We start from the raw sequence: 19,783 nt of genomic DNA on the forward strand, positions 1-19,783 counted from the left end.
CAACAGCATCCAAAATACTCCCGGAGTCCCCACTACTTGTAATTTTACTATGATTATTGTTGAATTTAAGGTTTCCTAAAAGAAACCCCAGCTCCTTGGGTCATGTGAATTTTTGGAGAATCCCAGGAGCCACTAAAAAAATAAGATCTATCCCTCAAGAGTGCAGAAACAAGCTTAAAAGTGTGACTCAAATATATCCCCAGCAATTTAGTAAAAAAAAAACCAAAACAACAGAAATAAAAATATTTTAGCATATAAAAAGAATTTAAAAATATTTAGCATACAATTTCTTAATAAAATCCCAGGGTTAGGAGAAGGGGCTCATAATTTTTTAATTCTTCAGTTGGCCAGCCTGACATGAAAAAAATATTTTTTTTTAAATTATGGTAAATTATCAGATACAATACCCTGCAACTATGTGTATTAGATTGAGACAATGCAGAAGTTATGGAATCATAACTTAATCATTTAAGAGATTATTGTATTTTATAAATGTTTAATGTATCATCATGGGCATGTTCGTGCTCATTTGGCAAATGTGATATTGATTGTTGCTCTAAAGGCCCATTCAGATCAGAATAGATAATGATTGTTTGGGAATTTTCCACCCACAATAGCAAGGAAATTACAGTGCTATTTGTCTTTTAAATGTGGTTCTCTAAACCACTTTATTCTGATTTTTAAAAAATAAAAATTAGTGTTTTGCTTGCTGGCTAATCATTGGTTTGCTCTGTTGCTGATGCAGGGAGAATATTATTGCTGAAGTGAAATGGGAGATACTGAAGAGAAAAGCAGAAAGTGCAGAATCTTTCCCTGAATAACAACAAAAAAAGGCTTTTTAGGGAGAAAACAACAAACAGGGCTGAGATGAGATAGAGGAATTGTGAAGTGCTCAGGAGCACGATATGGATTTAGTGATTTGTAACACAGAATGCAATAAAAATTCCAGCAATAAAAATACAACATTTTATTAGAGAGAAATCCCAGGGCCACGATATGGCTTTTTTGAGGGTTTCTAAAGGGGAAGGAAATGATAATAAATGATGAGACAGCATTTGTGTGAGAGTTGGGCAGTGCAGAGGCAGCTGCTGTGAACTTTTTGGGGTGTTTTAGCCGGGTTTGCATCCCATGGACTGTTTCTGGTGATGCCACCAACTTCACACCAGGACAGGACCCTGCTGGCAAGTTCCAAGAGCACAGGGCACAGGATTGTGTACAGACAGGTCTGAATGTCCCCAGGGGGAGATTTCACACCATCTCTGAGCATCTGTTCCACTGCACAGGGAAGCTGTTCTTCCTCATGTGCGGGGGGAACTTCTCAGCATCTAAGGCTCCTCTTGTGCCATTGCTGGGCACCATCAAGAGGAGCCTAGCCCCACCCTCTTGGCACCGTAACTAATAAATTTAATAACTAAATTACTAAACTGTGTGTGCACACATAAAATCCCCTTCCAGCCATCCTTTCTCGGGGTTGAAGAACCCCAGCTCAGCCTTCCCTCACAGCAGAGAAGCTCCAATGCCCTCCTGGCCTTTCGCTGCACCCTCTCCAACTCTTGTGCGGATAAATTTTAATCTTATCTTGTGCTCCGTTTCTTTTCAAGCCATTTACCCAGGCGGTTTAACCCACCGCGGGTTTTATTCACACGCAGCCCCTCTCCCACGCCCGAAGCGCTCTGGGGACTCGCCTCAGGTGCCACCGGGGCGGCTCTGCCCTGGCCGCCCACGGCCGCGCCCTGTGAGCAGAGGAGAACCGCTGTCCCCCGCCACCCCCGAGCCCTCCAGGCGGGCAGGGCAGCCCTTCCCCGGGCACACGGTGGCTGCGAGCCCCGGCGGTGAGCTCGGAGCCCGGGGTCCCGCAGAGGCCGCGGCTCCCGGCCGGGTCCGGCGGGCCCGGGCTCCTCCTCCGCCCGCCTCCTGCCCCCGCCCCGGCGCCTTCCCAGCCTGCTCTCCGGGTAAACAGCGATGGCCGCCGAGGAGCGAGGCGGAGAGCCCCGAGATAACATGGGGAACCACCTCCAGCTGGTGCCCGGTGAGGGCCGGGCCGGGCCGGGCCGGGGGCACCGCGGGGGACGCACCGGGCCGGGGCTCGGCGGGCGGGGCGGGAGGGAAAGGGAAAAGGAGAAGAGAAGGAAAGGAAAGGAAGGAAGGAAGCAAGCAAGGAAGCGGAGGCGGAGAGAAGGGGAAAGGGAAGCGAAGCAAAGCGAAGGGGAGGCGGGGAGAGCCCCGGGCGGTGTGCGGGGCGCTGAGGGCCGGCGGGGCTGTGGGCGCTGCCGGGCGGCGGAGGGCGAGCCTTGGCCCGGGGGGCCGCGGGCTCCTGCGGCCTGGGCTCCTGCAAATCCTTCGAGGCCGCAGATGTTCCATCGGGGCCGCAGATGTTCCATCGGGGCCGCAAATGTTCCTTCGGGGCCGCGGATGTGCGGCGCAGGAAGGGACGCGGGTGCTCGGCGCGGCCGATGGGCTGAAGGGCGCCGTGGGGCTCCCAGCAGAGCGGGCAGAGCTGGCACCTGCCTGAGCATCGAGATCTCTGAAACCCAGAGTCCGAGCAGAGTCTGCGTTCTTTCAGGAAGTCTCTGCTCTGTTTCCCAGTGAAAATAAGCAGGGAAGCAGAGGTGCTGGATGGAGAGCGGTGCTAGATCCCATGTGCTGCCCGGCTTATCTGTCACAGGCAGCAGAGCAATTCATCACCCAGGGAATTATTGCATAATTATTGCATAATAATGTGTTTTTCTGCCTGTGGTGCCTCTACACTGACAGGAGATTGAATGGGTTGGGAAGCAGGTTGTGCTTAAGTGAAAAGAAGCATTATTTCAGAATAAGCATGCAGGGGAGAAGGGAGCAGGAAATCCTGCCAGCAGCCAGTGGCATTTCCCATGGCAGGAAATTCTGTGAGCTCTTTAGCTCTGTATGTTTTAAATAATAATAAAAAAATATTTCCTGAATATTTTAGGAAATGCAGTCTTAATATCACCATAATAAAAGCAATTTTCCTGAATATTTGAGGAAATACAGCTTTAAGATTACCTTAATAAGTTATTTCCTGAATATTTTAGGAAATACAGCCTTAATAGAAGCTATTTCCATGAATATTTTAGGAAATACAGCTTTAATATAACCTTAATATGACCTATATATAACCTTGTCCCTTTTCCTTAAATGAGGCTCATATTTCCTCATTTCTGCACAAAGGCATTGAGAGTGGATTGGGTTGTGCTGGTGAACCACCGTGAGGAAAATGTGATTTTTGTTATGCAGGGGAGCCTTCAGCGCTCGCTGTTCCCTCCTTCCTGTGTGCTGGAGGTGCTGCTAATCCTGGAATTGAAGGATAAATAAAACCCAGTATTTGGGGGTGTAAAAGCTTCAGCTTGTTTTGCCAGCTGAGAGGGAGGAGGAGAGGGAAGGCGCCGGGGTTTTCTGTGTTTTGGGCTGGCTGGTGCTGCTGCAGTGAAATGAGTCATCCTCGTCCCTCAGCCAGCACCACACAGCAGCCACTGTGCGCTTTTGGCAGCAGCCAGCAAAAGTTTGCAGGGCACAATTCTTTCCAATCAACTGCTGCTAATTCCTTCTGCGTTCCGAAAAACAAGTGGGACAGCCTCTCCCTGTTAAAACTGCTAATGGTGGATGCAGCCGGATGGGAGCACATGGAAAAATCAGGATATTTTCCTAGTTTTTCCCTCCCCCATCATGCAGTGATGCCCCAGAACCAAACAAAAACTTCCTGCTCTTCCCCTCCATCAAACTAAGTAAAATACTGGCTGTTTTGGACATCTTGAACATTTTGTAATTGTTCATGGTTTGGGTTGCTAATTGAATATAAGAAATTTCACATAGACGTGGAGTATTTTTAACAGCCATTAGGCAGATGGTGTCTCATTGCTGAAAGGACTGTAATTAGGTACAATACCAAAGAGAGTCTGTAACCTCCTTTCCTGTCGTGCTGGATCATTTCTTGCTGAGATAAATGCAATATAGGATGGATCTGTTAGAGCAGGCTCTGTAAACTGTGAACTATTCAAAAAAACACAAGTGAGGTGAAGCAGAAATAAGACCAGTGACTAAACATTTTGTGGGAGCATTTAACAAATGTGTCTGCAGGGCAAAGAGGGGAAAAAAGGTTCCCTAAAATCAGCTTTTAATCTCTTCTTCACTGTTCTCTTGTACTCCCACTCTCAGAAATAGTGTAATTGGTGGTGCTCCCGTTTCTGAGGGAAAATGCTTTGCTTCTGCAGCATCTTTCTTTTTGAGATTTCCCTGCAGAATCCATCAGGATGAGAGAACCCCTCCACCTTTTATATTTTCAACTCTGGACTATTTTTTAAGAAGATATTAATTGCAAAGGCAGGCAACTAGACTGGCTATTGTAATTTTTTTTCCATCTTGTAATAGCTTTCAAGGTTTAAATTATGTTTTTCAGCACCACCAGTGGGATTATCCATTACCCAGCAGTTCTTGGTGTAGAATCCTGGAGACTGGTTTATGCTAACATGAAGTTTAGGCATAGCATGCTGTATGAATAATGTTTGTGTTCAAAGAAATAGGGTCAATTAATGCAGTGACTGGTAATTTAACTGTCCTCTTGCCTGAAAATGACTTTAGGATTGGCTGAGGAACGGGAAGGAAGCTGTTGTTTTTAAATACTGTTTTGTATCTGAAATCCCTTGGAGTCTCGTGATTGGCTTCCTCAGGAGCTGCCTGGGCTGGGTTTGTGTTTGGTGCACACACAGCAGAGGCTGGCAGCAATTAAATTGTCTAAAACACCAGGGAGAGTCTCTGCGTGAGCACAGAGCTTCCCATGGCTTCTTACTCCCTTGCAGCTGGATTGTTGGGGTTTGAGCAGCTTCAGGCACTTTACTCAGCATCCTACAAGGAGTGAAGTGATCTGCCATCCTGGTGTGCAGACAGAAAACCTTTGGAGCTGAGATAAGGAAGCACCACTGCAGTGCAAACCTGCACTGACAGCCTGTGTTTACTGTTTTCTTCCAAGGAAAGTTGTTCTTTAGGCTTTCAGAAATAAATTACCAGCTTTTGACCCTTTCTACGAATGATAATTTTGCTGTAACAACAAGAAAAATTATTTCACTCTGGTTTATTTCCCTGTGCAAAGCTGTAGCCTGGGAATACTGAATGCGTTTCCCTGATTCTCAGGTTCTTCTCAGTATCTCAGTCTTTGCTGATTGATTCCTGTACAATATTCTCTATGTGCTTCTTAGTAGAGAGTGAGGAAGAGGACGACAATGAAATGGAGGTGGAAGACCAAGAGAGTAAAGAAGCTGAGAAGCCAAACATCATTAATTTTGATACCAGTTTGCCCACATCACATATGGTATGTTTCTATCTATTGTCCATTAGGTGTATCCTGAAGGGATTTGGATGGGGCTTGTGTAGTTTTATTGTAATGTTCTTACGCCACAAACTTAATTATATTTTCACAGAATCATAAAATGGTTTGGGTTGGAAAACCCTTAGAGGACACCCAGTTGCACCCCCTGGGCAGGGACAGCTTCCACTGTCCCAGGTTGTTCCAAGCCCTGTCCAGCCTGGCCTTGGGCACTGCCAGGGATCCAGGGCCACCCTGTGCCAGGGCCTGCCCACCGTCCCAGGGAACAATTCCCTCCCAGTATCCCATCTAGCCCTGCCTTCTGGCAGTGGGAAGCCATTCCCCGTGTCCTGGCACTCCATGCCTTGGAAAGAATCTCTGTCCATCTTCCCTGTAGCTCCTTCAGATCCTGAAAATCCACATTAGATCACCCCGGGGCCTTCAGCAGGCTGAACAGCCCCGGAGCAGCTCCATGGCAGTGCTGCCCGTGGTGCCCAGCTCCTCCCTGACCTCCCCTTCCCCTCCTTGCCGCCGGCAGTACCTGGGCTCGGACATGGAGGAGTTCCACGGCAGGACGGTGCACGACGACGACAGCTGCCAGGTGATCCCCGTGCTGCCCCGGGTGATGGTGATGCTGATCCCCGGCCAGACGCTGCCGCTGCAGCTCTTCCGCCCCCAAGAGGTTAGCATGGTGCGGAATTTAATTCAGAAAGACAGAACCTTTGCTGTCCTTGCATACAGGTAAAAGCCACGGGCGGGTTGCTGGTGTGTGCAGCATGTTTTTAGCGCAGTTTCTGTGGATACTAAAGCAAAAGCAGATGGTTGCGTCAGTTCTGTGCTCGATAACGAGCTGAAATTGTTTAACAGAAATTGTCTTCCAGTGTGTAATGGCAGTGTAGGTGCTTGACAGCGTCTCGTGTTTGTGTGGAGAAACAGCAAGTGCTGATCTGCGTCCTTGTTTGAGCATCCTCCTCTTTTCAGTAACTGTTTGTTCCGTCTTGTTAAAGAATAAGCCTTGACCTGAGATGTGAAAGTCACATTCTTGTTTTGAGAGCTGTATTGTTGCTTGTTTTGTGTGTGAACTAACAAGCACTGGCAAATACTTCACAGTGGAGTTGAGAGACAGGAGGTGATAGAAAAGTGGAGAAGAGAAAAGCTGATTAATGCCAGAAGGAGTTGGGAATGTTCCTCCCTCTTCCCCCTGCAATTTACTATGGATTAATTGTGTGGGAGGTGGGAACAGTTCCTGTTATAAAGTCAATCCAAAGAACGTTTGCTTTCAGTGCTTGCAGTGTCTTCATTTGAAATGCTGACACGCTGGTGATCCCTGTGCTCCCAGAATGTCACATCTAGACCCTAAAATAAAATCAATTTACCTGGCAAAAAAAACCAACCAGAAATTGCTTTATAATGGAGAAATTATTACATGATTAATTAAAGGTATTTCACCAAAAATTGCTTTTTTGCTCAGACCAGTCATGTACAGTCAGTGCAGGCAGAGTGGAGTCTGAATGAGCAGTGCTGTTTGGAGTGGGTTAATTAATTTAATTCATCTTTAATTCTGTTACTCTTAGTAATGCACATGAAAGGGAAGCACAGTTTGGAACGACAGCAGAAATCTATGCCTACAGAGAAGAGCAGGAATATGGAGTTGAAACAGTCAAGGTGAAAGCAATAGGAAGACAGAGGTTCAAGGTGCTTGAAATACGGACACAGTCAGATGGGTAAGAAAATGATGCAGTTAATTCTGTGCTCAAGTCCACTTTCATAGGAGTATTCTCTTATTTTCTATATTCCCCTTTGATAGCTGTGATATTTAGAGGCTCTTCTGACATATTTAAAGATATTCTGACTAGTTTTAACATACTAAGTAATTCATGCCTTTTTCCATTTCTAAAAGTGATCAAGATCCTGACCATCCAGTAGGAATGTGCTGAGTCTTCCCTCATTTTCAGCTCCTTGGCATCATGCCCTGCACCATGGCCAGGGGTCCAGGCTCCAGCATTGATCTGGGAGCATGTGACAATTCTTAGCACAATTCCTGGAGCTTCTGTCCTGTTTTCTGCAAGGCTTGTGAAGTATTACTCCAAGTCTGTAAATCCAGAGCTCCTCACCTGTATCCTGCAGTTCAGCATAGAGGCATTGCTTTGGAAGGAGGCCTGGGGCAGCATTTCTGTGGCTTTGTGACCTGCAGCTGAAGAAATGAAGGATACTTGTGCTGTTTGCTCTCTAACATTTGGTTCCCAATAACAGACTCTGAATGTTAGAGCTTAGGAGAAGCCCTGCGTGGACACACGGTGGCAGTGCTTGGACAATTGCAGCAACAGCAGCTTTCTTACTGGGAATTCACTGTCCAGAGCTCCTTAGCAAGAGGAGCATTTCCATAATTCTTGGTGTTTCTGATTCCTGAGTGCTTTTGGCACAACATAACCTTGTAATTTATCATAAGTTACCAGTTCAGTGAGAAAATTAGAAATTTTGTAATGGCACACCCCTCAATAATTGTCATTAGTGACACACCCCTCAGTATTTCAGGACTTCTGCTGCATAATCCTGGTAAGACATGAAGTCTTTCCTGCTGGCCAGCATTCTTAGTAGTCTCAGCCATATGCTGAGGTCTTTGTGGAAGAGGTGACCTTTGATGCTGGGATATTAAAATCTGATCAGAGTCTGTATCCTATTTCTGCTGATTCTGACCTCGAGCTGAGCACAGAAGCTTTTGTGGTTTGAAGATAGCAAAGTGCATTTCAGCTAAACTGAGCCACTGAGATGGAAGAGCTGATTATTTATACCAAAAGTAACTTGAGGAGACAAAAATCTAAATCTATAGTGCTGAGACTGTGGAACATTCAGCTGTGTTGCCACTGCCAATCTGTCTGTATTTCTATCCAGCACAATCCCAAGAGATCTGTAGTGCTCTAAAATAAAAGAAGTTCTGATGGAATGGGCTGTTGCTTGAATTCTCTGGTACTGTGGAGTGATTAATGCATTGCACCAGCCTGTGTTCCCATAAGCAGTAAAATCCATTTTTTGAAATGCATGTATTAGAGAAAACATTTAAAAAATATGTGTACACCTCATCTTTTTGTTTCATTTCTCAGAATCCAGCAGGCTAAAGTACAAATCCTGCCTGAGAGAGTGCTGCCTCCCACCATGTCAGCAGTGCAGCTGCAGTCTCTCAGCAGGTGCCACGTGCTCCCCTCTTCCAAACCCACCTCCTGGCAGGACAGGGCCATCAGGCAGTGGTGGCAGAAGTACCAGAAGGTGAGAAGTTACTCTACAGCTCTGGTTATTCTGGTTTTGTACTTTTTGTCTGAATTTCTGATGGCACCTTGAGGATCAGTATCCAGTTCCATCTGTAGACGAGGAGGCACAGCAGGGAAGGCAGATTCCGACCTCCTGCTTTTCATGGAATCCCACAATGGTTTGGGTTGGAAAGGTCCTTAAAGCCCATCCATCCCATGGGCAGGGACACCTTCCACTGTCCCAGGCTGCTCCAAGTCCCCTCCGTTCTGGCCTTGGGCACTGCCAGGGATGAGGAGTGCTCAGCCTCTCTGGGCAACTGTGCCACTTTATATCTGCATTTATTATTTATCCCATTGTTGTGGTCATTGACACAGAGAAGTTACCTTGGAAATCTTGTGTCCCTGTAGAGATCTTTGGAATTACCTCCAGAAATTAATACAGAGTCCTGGTAACTCGACTCATGTTCGGATTTGCTTTTTTCTTCATCGGTTTGGAACTCCTGTACCCTCAAAATCAAATAAAAAACTCCATTGATCACAAAGAGCTCTTTCTCAGAGCTCCTGACCAAGTTGATGTGAGTGAATGAACTCTGGGCTGTGGGGTGGAAATCCCTTCCCGAGGCTGATTCTGCCAGGTGAAGCTGAAATGAAGGGAGCCCAGTGTAGGAAAGCCTGGGATGCAGATGCAGAGCAGGGTAATTGTCCTGCTGACCTCCATCTCCCCACTGGTGTCGTTTGTAAATGAGGAGAGTTGCCCTCAAGGGGGAGATGAAAATTGAATTTGTGCATATTTGCAGTGCAATGTGAGCTCCTCTTTTGAAAAGCAGCATAGTTGTGTGCTGCTTTTTAGACTTTTACTAACTAAAGCTCTCAATTTCTGTGTTCAGAAATCACTGGAGAAAATTGGTTAATTAAACAAATGGCATTACACTGGTGGAAATTTGGTGGTTCCAGGGACAGCTGGTGGAGACTTAGGAGCAGATGCACTGTTAATAGCACTTAAATTTTCAACTGTCTCATTTCACATAGACACACTTTTGAAAGACATACTTTTTTATTACTAAACATCAGAAATACCTCTAATGCAGAGACAGGTTTTGTGACAAAATCTGTGTATTGTCCTGCTCAGAAGGCTTAGCCCTCAGTGCATCTGAAAATGGGTTTGGAAGCTTCACAGTGGAGTGCTGGTCCTGATGGAGATCATTCCTTGTATCTTTAAATAATCATGTCTGTCTCCCCTGTTGTATTTGTTTCAAAAAAAGCTGTCCCTAAAATCTGCTTTTGTTAAAGAATAAATCTTTGTGGGTTTGGTTTCAGAGGAAGTTCCACTGTGCAAGTTTGACATCTTGGCCCCCCTGGCTCTACTCTCTCTATGATGCTGTAAGTTCACCCTTAAATCAAATAACCTGCAGAGAGCTTTATAGTTGTAATATCTAACTATGAGATGATAGAAAAACTTTAATTTTATTGGCTCATAATTTCCATCTTAAAACATTTTATATTCAGTGTAGTGTGAAAAGATCAGGAAGGGCTTCCCCTGCTGTGGTTGTTCCCTCCATCCTAGGGCAAATGTCTGGGAGGGATAGCAGGGATTCTGGTTCCTTCTGTGTTGTCTCAGAGCAAAACCAGTTAAAACATGCAGGTGCAAAGTGCTTCTTGAATTATTCTTTAACTAAAAGCTACTGTCCGCTTAGGGAAAAGAGCTTACTCTACATTTTGCTTCCCTTTTGTTTTTTTCCTAAGAAGAAAACAGCACTAGCTGTGTATTTAAATCAGGCTTTTCTTCTAACAAAAGGAAACCTTGATGGAGAGAGTCAAGAGGCAGCTCCATGAGTGGGATGAGAACCTTAAAGATGAATCTCTTCCATCAAACCCAGTAGGTACGAGCTTTTATGAACCCACAGTTTCACTATTTTTTTAATTTCTTAAGAGACCACAGCATAGCTAATTACCTGTGGTCGAGTAAATGGAAACAGTTGGATTTATTCCTCTGTGAATTCTAACAGACCTGCTGCTTTCTCATTTCTAGATTTTTCTTACAGAGTTGCTGCCTGCCTGCCCATTGATGATGCTTTGCGTATCCAGTTGCTCAAAATAGGCAGTGCTGTGCAGAGGCTGCGCTGTGAGCTGGATATCATGAACAAAGTGAGTCATTCTGCTCTGTTTGCCATCAAATTGCCACAAATATGGGAGTGACTGTTGCAATCTCTTCCAGAAATGAGGGAATTCCCAGCTAGTCCTTCCAGAGGATGAGTTTGGGTGTTCTGTTATTTCTTCAAAAGTTGGCTCGAAAGGAAAATGATGACTCAGTGCTGGGTTGTGTTTGGCAGCAAGAAAAAACATGAAATATAATATAATATAATATAGTATAATATAATAGTAATTATATCGTATTATATCATATCGTATTATATCATATCATATCATATCATATTATATAGTAATATAATATAATGTAATGTAATAATATATATTATATTATACTATACTGTATTATATTATATATAATGCATATTAGATTAGATTACATTATATTACATTACATTACATTATATTATTACATTATATTACCTTATATTACATTGCATTATATATATTATATCTATAATTATATATTATATTACAATATATTATATACTATACATAATAATGGTATGTATTACATATATAATAACATATGTAATTTTAGATATAATTATATGTAATAATATATATAATATTATATATTATATATCATATATCATATATCATATCATTTGCTTTTCTTAGAAGTATTTCAGTGTGGCACAGCACATTTTTAGCCGAGAGGTGGTGCTAGAAGCCCAGTGTTCTCAACAACCATCACAGCCCCACACTGACACCACCATCAAGTGGCATTTTGCCATGGAAACTTGTGGATTTTGTAACGAAATCTTTGTAGCATGGAGCATAAATCTAAAGATTGGATTAAAAGATTTGTTTTTTTACAAAAGATGTATTTATATCTTAGGCAACTCCTTGTTAAGATGTTCAGAAACTTGTTTCCTTTGCCTTTTTTCCTTTGTCATGGCCTTGTAGTGTTCTAAATGTTTTATTTTTGTCTAGTACAGTTCTTGGTAATAATTTCTGTATTTTAAATAACAGTATTGTGTTTGTCTCATAGACACAGAGCCGCGGGAGTTTTGCCTGTTTGCCTGTAAAGTAGTGTCAATAAATTCCTGCCTTTTCCTGGGGAAAAGTGAACCTGAGGGTCATTTTAATAGTGATCCTCTTCCCATATTCATGCATCAGAAATTTAAAGAAAGGAGACAGAAAGCATCTCTTCCAGATTCTGAGACAAAATGGACAGGTGTTTGCCTGGGGCTGGAGTCAGACTGAATTTCACTTGCCTTTTCTGAGCTGAAACTCTGAAAGCACCCTGGTACTGAAGTGTTGCTGAGAACTGTTCCTGTTCAGTAATTATGTGTTTTCCATAAATTCCAAAGAGGCAGGAAAACTTAAATTAGCCTCGTAAATTCAAGTTAAAGCTGCTTTTTAGCCTATATCCAAAAGGTGTTTTCTTCATCATGCTGTGACATTCTGGTCTGTGAATGTGTTTGGCTGTTCTGTGCTCGTGCCACAATGGGGAGTGCATTATGGCTGTTTACAGTTTATTTAGCTGCATTTTTGTCCAGTCCAGTCCTTTTTAGCAGAGTTCTTTAGGATGCCCTGGCTTGCTCAGAATGCAATTTCCAAGAATAAAACTGATCCTTTTTCCTTTGATCCCAGTGAATGGTACTGTACCTTTATCACTTGCCCTGCTGTTAACCCAGCTACCAAAGCTCGTTTTAAGGAGCGTGCCTGCCTCCCCCTGCAGCACTGGGAGTTCCACTTGGGAGTGCTAATTGCAGTCATTGGAGAGGTTTGGAAGTGGAGCCATGGGATGGAAGAGAGGTGAATTGGACTCTGAGTGCTGGGCGAGCACTGGAGTGCAGTCTGGGAGTCAGCTGGGCCAGGTCCTGGCAGGAGAGAGGGGCCAGGGCAGCTTCAGGGGGGCTGAAGAGGATCTGAGCAGTAGAGCTCTCGTCCTTCCTCATCTCCAGTGAGCAGAGTGGGGCAGGACCAGGGGCAGCTCCAGGAGAGGAGCTGGAGCAGCTGAAATCCAGCAAAAACCTCTGAAGGCAGCAGAGCAGAGAGGAGAGTGCTTGGAGTGAGTGGTGTGCCAGCAGAGTGCAGGAGTCACAGCTCGGGGGGCTCAGAAGCACAAACTCCAGGTTCTGAGAGCGCTGTCCCTGTCCCTGAGTGCAGCATTTCATTCCAAAATCCTGTGGCTCATTTTGGGGGAATTTCCCAGGCATTACCCTTAAAAGGAAGTGCAGGTAGTGCATGTCCTGCAAATGAGTGGGACTGTCCTGCTGAGCTGATTTAAATGCTGCTTTTCTGGGCAGTGTTGGTGATGAATTGTTCAGTTCTACTTTCTAGAAAATGTAGAAGATGGATTAATCTGTTATAATCTCCAGGAGAGAGATCAATATGTTTTACCTGGTTTTGTGAGGAAATTAAACCCATTGATCTACAGTACCCTCCAATTTAAGAAAGACTTAATGATTGCATTTGTCTCATCTGCCTTTTCTGTGCTGTATTGCAGAGGAGCAAAGGTTGTTTTTTCTAAATTAGCCTTTGGAGACCTTAAAAGGTTGGCTCATTTATTATATTTGTGGAGTCAGATCCAATTCTCTGTGCGTGAATCTTTTTGTGAGGGGATGATATGAAAATTATGATGTCCTTTAGATAATAAGTAATGTTTAAATAAGTGAAATATCATAGCATAGGAAAAATACCCCACAACAGTGACTGCTGAACAAAGCAATTGGTCCAAAGTCAGTCCTGATGGAAAGGAAAAGACATTTTTAATTATTTCCCACTGCTGACAAGCATCTGGAAATTAATGAAATCACCCTCTTTGTTTCTCTTTCCCAGTGCACATCTCTGTGTTGTAAGCAGTGCCAAGACACAGAAATAACTACCAAGAATGAAATATTCAGGTGAGTTTATTGCTCTTCATCTTGGGCAGCTCCTAGGTCAGAAACACGGGCCCAGCAAAGCAGATTAAGCTGGGGTGAGTCTTAAAACTGCTGGGTTTGCCACAGCTTCAATAACACTTAAGTAAATATTTATAGAGAGTTTATATTTGAGCTTTTTTTAATAAAAAGTTTGGGAATCTCAGCATTTCCAGGTATATTGGAGGAGAAATTGGTGGTGTGCCACACCCCCGGCACCTCACACTGAACAGTTTGAAATATAAATGTGTCACATAAAGACTTTTTCAGCCTGGTATTTCTGAATACAGATTTTGATACCCCAGATTTTATTTCTCAGCACTTCATTTATGTGTCAACAGGCCACAAGAGCCAATTAAAATGCACTAATTAGGGGATATAAGCAGGCTCTCAGTGTGGTGGCATGCAGGGAAGGTTCCTGTTTAAGCCAGTAAATGTTGTGATCCCTTTTTTCTTTGAAGAACTGAAGGTTATTCCTGATAACTGCCCCCATTCTTTATTTGCCCTATATGACATCTCCCACGTTGAACAATGATTACATTTCCCAAATAATTGCTGCTTCTGTCAGCCCTGTCCCTGCTTTTAATCCTGATGGACTCCCAGCAGCCCGTCCCTCTGGTAATGGCAAGGTTCCAAGGTTCCAAGAGGCTTTGGGTTAACAAAGACCCCCCTCAGTTTTTCTTTATCAGTGTGATAAGGAGCTGGTGGGGTAATTAAAAGCCCTTTCTTATCTTCTAATCAAATAATGGATTGCAGACCCCACAATTCCTGCTGTGTCGATATGAGGAACTTTTAACAGAAGGTGCTGAGAAGTTGGTGCAATTAATAAACATTTTTGTTTACTTTTAAACTTACATTTTCCTTGCTTTTCTTGGAACTTCACCTTCAAAGTAACACAGGATGAGTCTGTGGGGTACTTGTCTGCAATTCTAAGCAAATTTGAGCAATGATATTTTAAATCAGCATCTATTTTCTTTCACTTTTTAATGCTATGACTGAAGACACTTTTTTTTTCCCCTACAAAAAGTGGGGATTTTTTGCTCTGTTGAAATATTTTAAGCTTAGCTGGCAGTTTTTACATTTGCCACACTTTGAGGATGTTTTTTTGGTATTTTTGTGGGGGTTTTGTGTGTGTGTGGTTTGTTTGTTGGTTTTTTGTTTGTTTGTTTGTGGGTTTTTTGTGTGTGTGTTTTTTGTTTGGTTGGTTTTTTGTTTGTTTGTTTGTGGGGGTTTGTGTGTGTGTGTGTTTTGTTTTGGTTTTTTTTGTAGGTTGGTTGGTTGGTTTTTTGGTTTTTTTTTTGTTTTGTGGTGGGTTTTTTTTTTTGTTTGGTTGATTTTTTGGGGGGGTTTTTGGGGGTTTTTTGTTTGGTTTTGTTTTTTTCATTTGGTTTTTTGGGTGGTTTTTTAAAAATTTTTTTTCCCCTTGCTCTCTGACAAAATGCCTTGTGTGTTGCAGCCTGTCCCTGTGTGGGCCCATGGCAGCCTATGTGAATCCCCACGGGTACATCCACGAAACCCTCACTGTTTATAAAGCCTCCAACCTGAGCCTCAGTGGACGCCCCTCCACAGAGCACAGCTGGTTCCCTGGGTAAGAGCAGCACCATTTGGTTACAAAATTCCCCCAGATGGCTGTTTCTGGGGGGGGGCCATAGTAAATAGTGAGTTTTTTAGGCACATGCCATCATTTTGCTCGTGTGAAAAATAAAGAGGTAAATTTAGGCTTACTCAAAATATAGAATAGAGTGGAAAAATCACATAAAATATCACAGAATTTAAAATTTTTAAATACTAAGATTTTAAAACACAGTCTAGAATCTAAACTGCTTAAACCACGTTGTGTGGAAGTTTCTTTGTCTGCAGTTTTGTTTAAAGTACAACTGTTTTCAGCATTGCTTTCACACAGCTTTAGTGCAAGTGAAAACCAGAATAAATAAATACATTTAATCTACTGAAATACGCTTTTATATCTAAAACCTGAACAAATGTTACATTAAGTTAAAAAATTAATAACATTTGTATTGATCTGATTATCTTTGATTTTATTTTAATAATAAATAATTAATAATGAGTCTGCCTCTCTGAGACAGTAACAGAATTAAGTGTTGAGATGTAAAAGTTTGCCTGATAAATAACAGGTCTTGCATCCAGGATTTTTTTCCTGGAATATCACAGAGAACTGAGCAATGACTTGGAGGATGTCTGGCATTTCTGTCACGTGTTTTGACATTCCCTAAAGAAAATTTGAGACTTTTAATATCTGGAGTTAATATTGCTCATCCTTTTGTGTTCTCTCAGCTCTTCTGTGATGGCTTTGAAATATTCATGTTCTGCCTCATAAAACTGTGAGAGAAAATCTCTGCTGCTGTGGGAGGTGCAGCAGTCCCTGTTATTTAAAAAGCAGGGCAAAAATCACTTTCATTGCCATTAAATAATTTACTCTGAGAAGTTTTGTGACCCCTCTTCAGGGCTCTCAGCATTTCTGGGACAATAAAAAACTTTGGTAGCTTCTTCTCTTTGAAGAGGCAAGAGAGGGCTTTGGGGGTGGGATGTTTGTGGGATTTTCTCATTTTATTTTTTGGAGCTTTGGAGGGTTTTAGATGAGAACTGGGCACTGGATTCCTGAGGATTCTTAGCAAATCCAGGTGGGGATTGGTATTAAAATGCAGTTTGGGGTTACCAAAATCCAGCTGGGGATTGGTACTGAAATGCAGTTTGGGGTTGTTACCAAAATTCAGCTGGGGATTGGTACTGAAATGCAGTTTGGGGTTGTTACCAAAATTCAGCTGGGGATTGGTACCCAAATGCAGTTTGGGGATTGTTACCCAAATGCAGTTTGGGGTTGTCACCCAAACCCAGCTGGGCATTGTCACCCAGACCCCCTTTGGGATTGTCTCCCAGACCCGCTTTGGGATTGTCACCCAGGCCCCGCTGGGCTCGTTGCCTGCGGAAGCATTCCCAGGGCCCTTTTCCCTGACGCTGGCTCTGCTGTGCCCCGGGCAGGTACGCCTGGACCATCGCCCAGTGCCGGATCTGCGGGAGCCACGTGGGCTGGAAGTTCACGGCCACCAGGAAGGAGCTGTCCCCCCCCAAGTTCTGGGGGCTGACGCGCTCGGCGCTGCTGCCCCGCATGCCCGAGGACGCCGAGGACTCGGAGCGCGGCCGCTCGCCGCTGCTGTGCCTGTGACAGCCCGTGACACCCCGGCACCCGTGACACCCCGGCACCCGCTCGGTGCTGCTGCTGCTGCTTCCTCAGCCGGGATCCCCGGGAGCCACAGCCCGTCCCCAGGGCTCCCCCGGCTCCCCGGTGTTCCTGCAGAGGGGGTGCCAGGAGACGCCGGCAGGGAAGGTGCGCGTGGGACGCCAGGAAATGTCTGATCCACGCGGACACGCCTTGAGGCTGGACTTGTGGAGTTGCCACTCGCAGTGAAGGAAGGGGGATGGAAACTGAAAGCAAACTAAAATCCCGCTAAGCAGAGTCTGATGATGCACTGTTCCTGGGATGGTAGATAGCAGTCACCTGCTGTGGAGTGTTGGCCATAACGCACTTACACGTGGTTTGCTGAGAATCCCTGCTTCTAACTCTCTGGAGTCCTTCAGCTTTGCTGCTTGTGCTGTTGCTCAGCTTTTCGCTGAAGAACCGTGGAAGAGAGAAGCAGCCTGAGCGTTTGTGAGTGCTGGGATTGCAGCTGCCTCCCAGGATGGACCCCGTGGGGAAGTGTCTGTTCCTTCCAAGTTGTCTCATCTGTTTAGTCCATTTGACTTTAGAAGTCCTAAATTTTAAACTGTTGATGAGAAGTGCACAGGTCAGTCCCAGAGGGTAAACAGCATTGTCATGTTCTGTTCAGTGTGCTTCAATCACTTCCCTAAATTATTCCTGGTTAATTTACCAGTGGAGGTGGCCAGGGAAGGACTCTAAAACACCCCGCTGAGGTGATTTTTAAGTAGTACTTGTTGTGACAAAGGGAAGAAAAAATCTCTTTTAATTACTTCATTGTAACTTTAGGATCATAAAGTAAAATTTCACATTATCACCTTATACAGAACAAAAGTTTCCAAATAAAATAGGAATACAGTGCTTTTCTTGTGGGGAGGTTTCTTGGTTTTTGGTTTGGTTTTTGTTCTGTCTGCTCCACAAATTGGGTGCCAATCTGGGGCAGCTTTTGCCACTGATTTATTGTTTTTTTTCCTCTCAGAATGCACTTTGGTGATGGCAGTGGAGATTTTTTTTAGTGCTTGTGCACATAAACACTTGTTTTTCTTGTGAAGCTTTTATCATTCACTCTTCATTTCTTCACAGTGATGCTAAACTAGTCAAGTCTAAGACATGAGCCACTGGTTGCTTGTTCTGTGTCAGGCTCCAGGCAGGTGTAGCAAGGACAGTTCACTTCAGCTGAGGCCAAGCCTGGCACGCCAGGAGCTGATTCCCATGGCAGTGTGGAAAAACACCCCAAACCATGGACTTGCTGCTGGGTATTTGCCATGCCAGGTATGTAGAGATGAATTGTGTAACTCAGGTTTAGTTCTTTGAAACTTTCTACCTCTGTGCTGCTTCTGTTCCTCTCAGACACCTTTCATTCCGTGCTCAGTTCCATGTGCAGTGCCCTGACTTGGCACTGAGCTGTGAAAAGCAGAATTTGGGATGTGGCTCTGAGCAAACCGAGGTGATGATGGCTCATTTTCACCCAGAAAACATTCTGGATGTTGATAATGATTCATGATAAGCTTGGAAAGCCAGGCACTGGTGTGAGAGGGAGACAGGATGCTGTTTGTGAATCCACTGGAACCAGGCCTGGCTTCCCTCACCCAACACAACACATCTGGGCTCTATATTTGGATTTATTTTTTTTTTCCCCTCAGAGTCCCTCCTGTCTGTTCCTGTGGCCCTCAGAGGGGCTCGGTGGTGGCAAAGAAGTTGGAGGGTGCTGCCTTGGTGTGAGCAGTCACTGGGGGCTGGGAAGGGGAATTTCAAAAGGACTTTCTCAGCTGTCACTGAACATCCAAAGGTTCGGTTCTTTGGGGTTTTGGCCCAGCCTTTGGATTCTCAATTACAAATAGCAATGTTTGAATCCAGAATAAGCCATTTTTTTTGTGTTTTTTTTGTATATGGTCAAACGTAAACTAACAGAATCGAGGTAAGTCAGGAGTAAATTAACACTTGATTAAATTTCGTTGTTGATGATGCTGCTCTGTGTGCTGAGCCTGTGCAGGGTGTGCTGGATTGGGTCCATGACACTGCCCAGGTTAATCCTGAGGTGGTGAATCCAGTCCTTACTGGGAGCTGTCAGAGCATCCAGCACTCCAGCATGTGAGTTGGGGATGGTTCTGTACACTGGTTCATATTTTCCATGCTTTTCTCTGTTTTGAAGAGAAAACTGTTGGGTGGGAATTAGGGGAAAATTTGGAATATCATTATGGAAAAATACAGACAGCAACTGCCCAGAGGGCTAATCAAAGGAAACCAGATTTGGTGAATATTTACTACACTTACCCCATTGATTGGCTGAGTAACTTCCTGCAGGAATTAATTAATCCAGTGGGCACGCCTGAGGGATCACAGGATTCACAGCACAGACTCATTTCCATCTCTGCAGCATCACCAGCATCCCCAGTCAGAGCCTGCAGCTTTGCAAGTTTTCATTTATTTGAGGTTCATTTTGACAAAGAGGTAGAACCACTTGTACACTGAAACATTTCAGATACTCGTTTGTTTTTTGTTAATGCTCTTTTTGGATGTGCTGCAGTTGATTTGTTCCTCTCTTTGTCACCTTCAATTGCTCTGTGATCTGCTCCAGGGGTAGCCCAGTCTCTGCTTTAACTCTTCCTCCTCTCTGCCTTTCGGGACAACTTTTCTGACAAATCTTGTGGCTTGCAAATATTTGCAAAGAATAAAATCCAATTTATTTCAAAACTCACCTGGTTTTGCTGATTGTTGGGGTGGGAAAAGAAAACATTTGGGTTGATGATGAGTTTTTGGCTGCAAAAAGTAAAAGTTTCACTTCCAAGTCTGTGCTGGCCCAACTGGCCCAGGGCAGAGAAGGTAGGGAGTAACACGGGAGAGAGGGGAGGTTGTCAGGTAATTAAACCCCATTGTGGAGATCATTTAATTATCAAATAAGCTGTTATTATCAAATAAGCTGTTGGAGAACTTTACTTGGCCATGTGTGTATCAAACCCCATACCTTCTCTCCCCATTTGCTATTTAATAC

At 44.1% G+C, this 19,783-nt stretch overlaps 1 protein-coding gene across 2 annotated transcripts; it reads left to right on the plus strand.

Annotated features, from left to right (window-relative positions):
- The first annotated feature begins 1,513 nt into the window (after positions 1-1,513).
- On the plus strand, positions 1,514-19,489 carry CRBN (cereblon). 2 transcript variants are annotated; one of them, XM_038149306.1, is made up of 11 exons: positions 1,514-2,029; positions 5,211-5,320; positions 5,853-6,055; positions 6,889-7,038; positions 8,416-8,578; positions 9,877-9,939; positions 10,355-10,439; positions 10,589-10,704; positions 13,498-13,562; positions 15,034-15,165; positions 16,578-19,489. In XM_038149306.1, the coding sequence occupies exons 1-11, from the start codon at positions 1,963-1,965 to the stop codon at positions 16,759-16,761; spliced, it is 1,338 nt and encodes a 445-aa protein (XP_038005234.1). In that variant the 5' UTR covers positions 1,514-1,962; the 3' UTR covers positions 16,762-19,489. The 2 variants fall into 2 exon arrangements, with proteins under 2 accessions (XP_038005234.1, XP_038005233.1); XM_038149305.1 differs by having other exon boundaries at positions 1,533-2,029; positions 5,208-5,320.
- The last annotated feature ends 294 nt before the right edge of the window (positions 19,490-19,783 follow it).

The sequence above is a fragment of the Motacilla alba genome, chromosome 12, assembly GCF_015832195.1.
Source record: "Motacilla alba alba isolate MOTALB_02 chromosome 12, Motacilla_alba_V1.0_pri, whole genome shotgun sequence".
Lineage (NCBI taxonomy): Eukaryota > Metazoa > Chordata > Aves > Passeriformes > Motacillidae > Motacilla > Motacilla alba.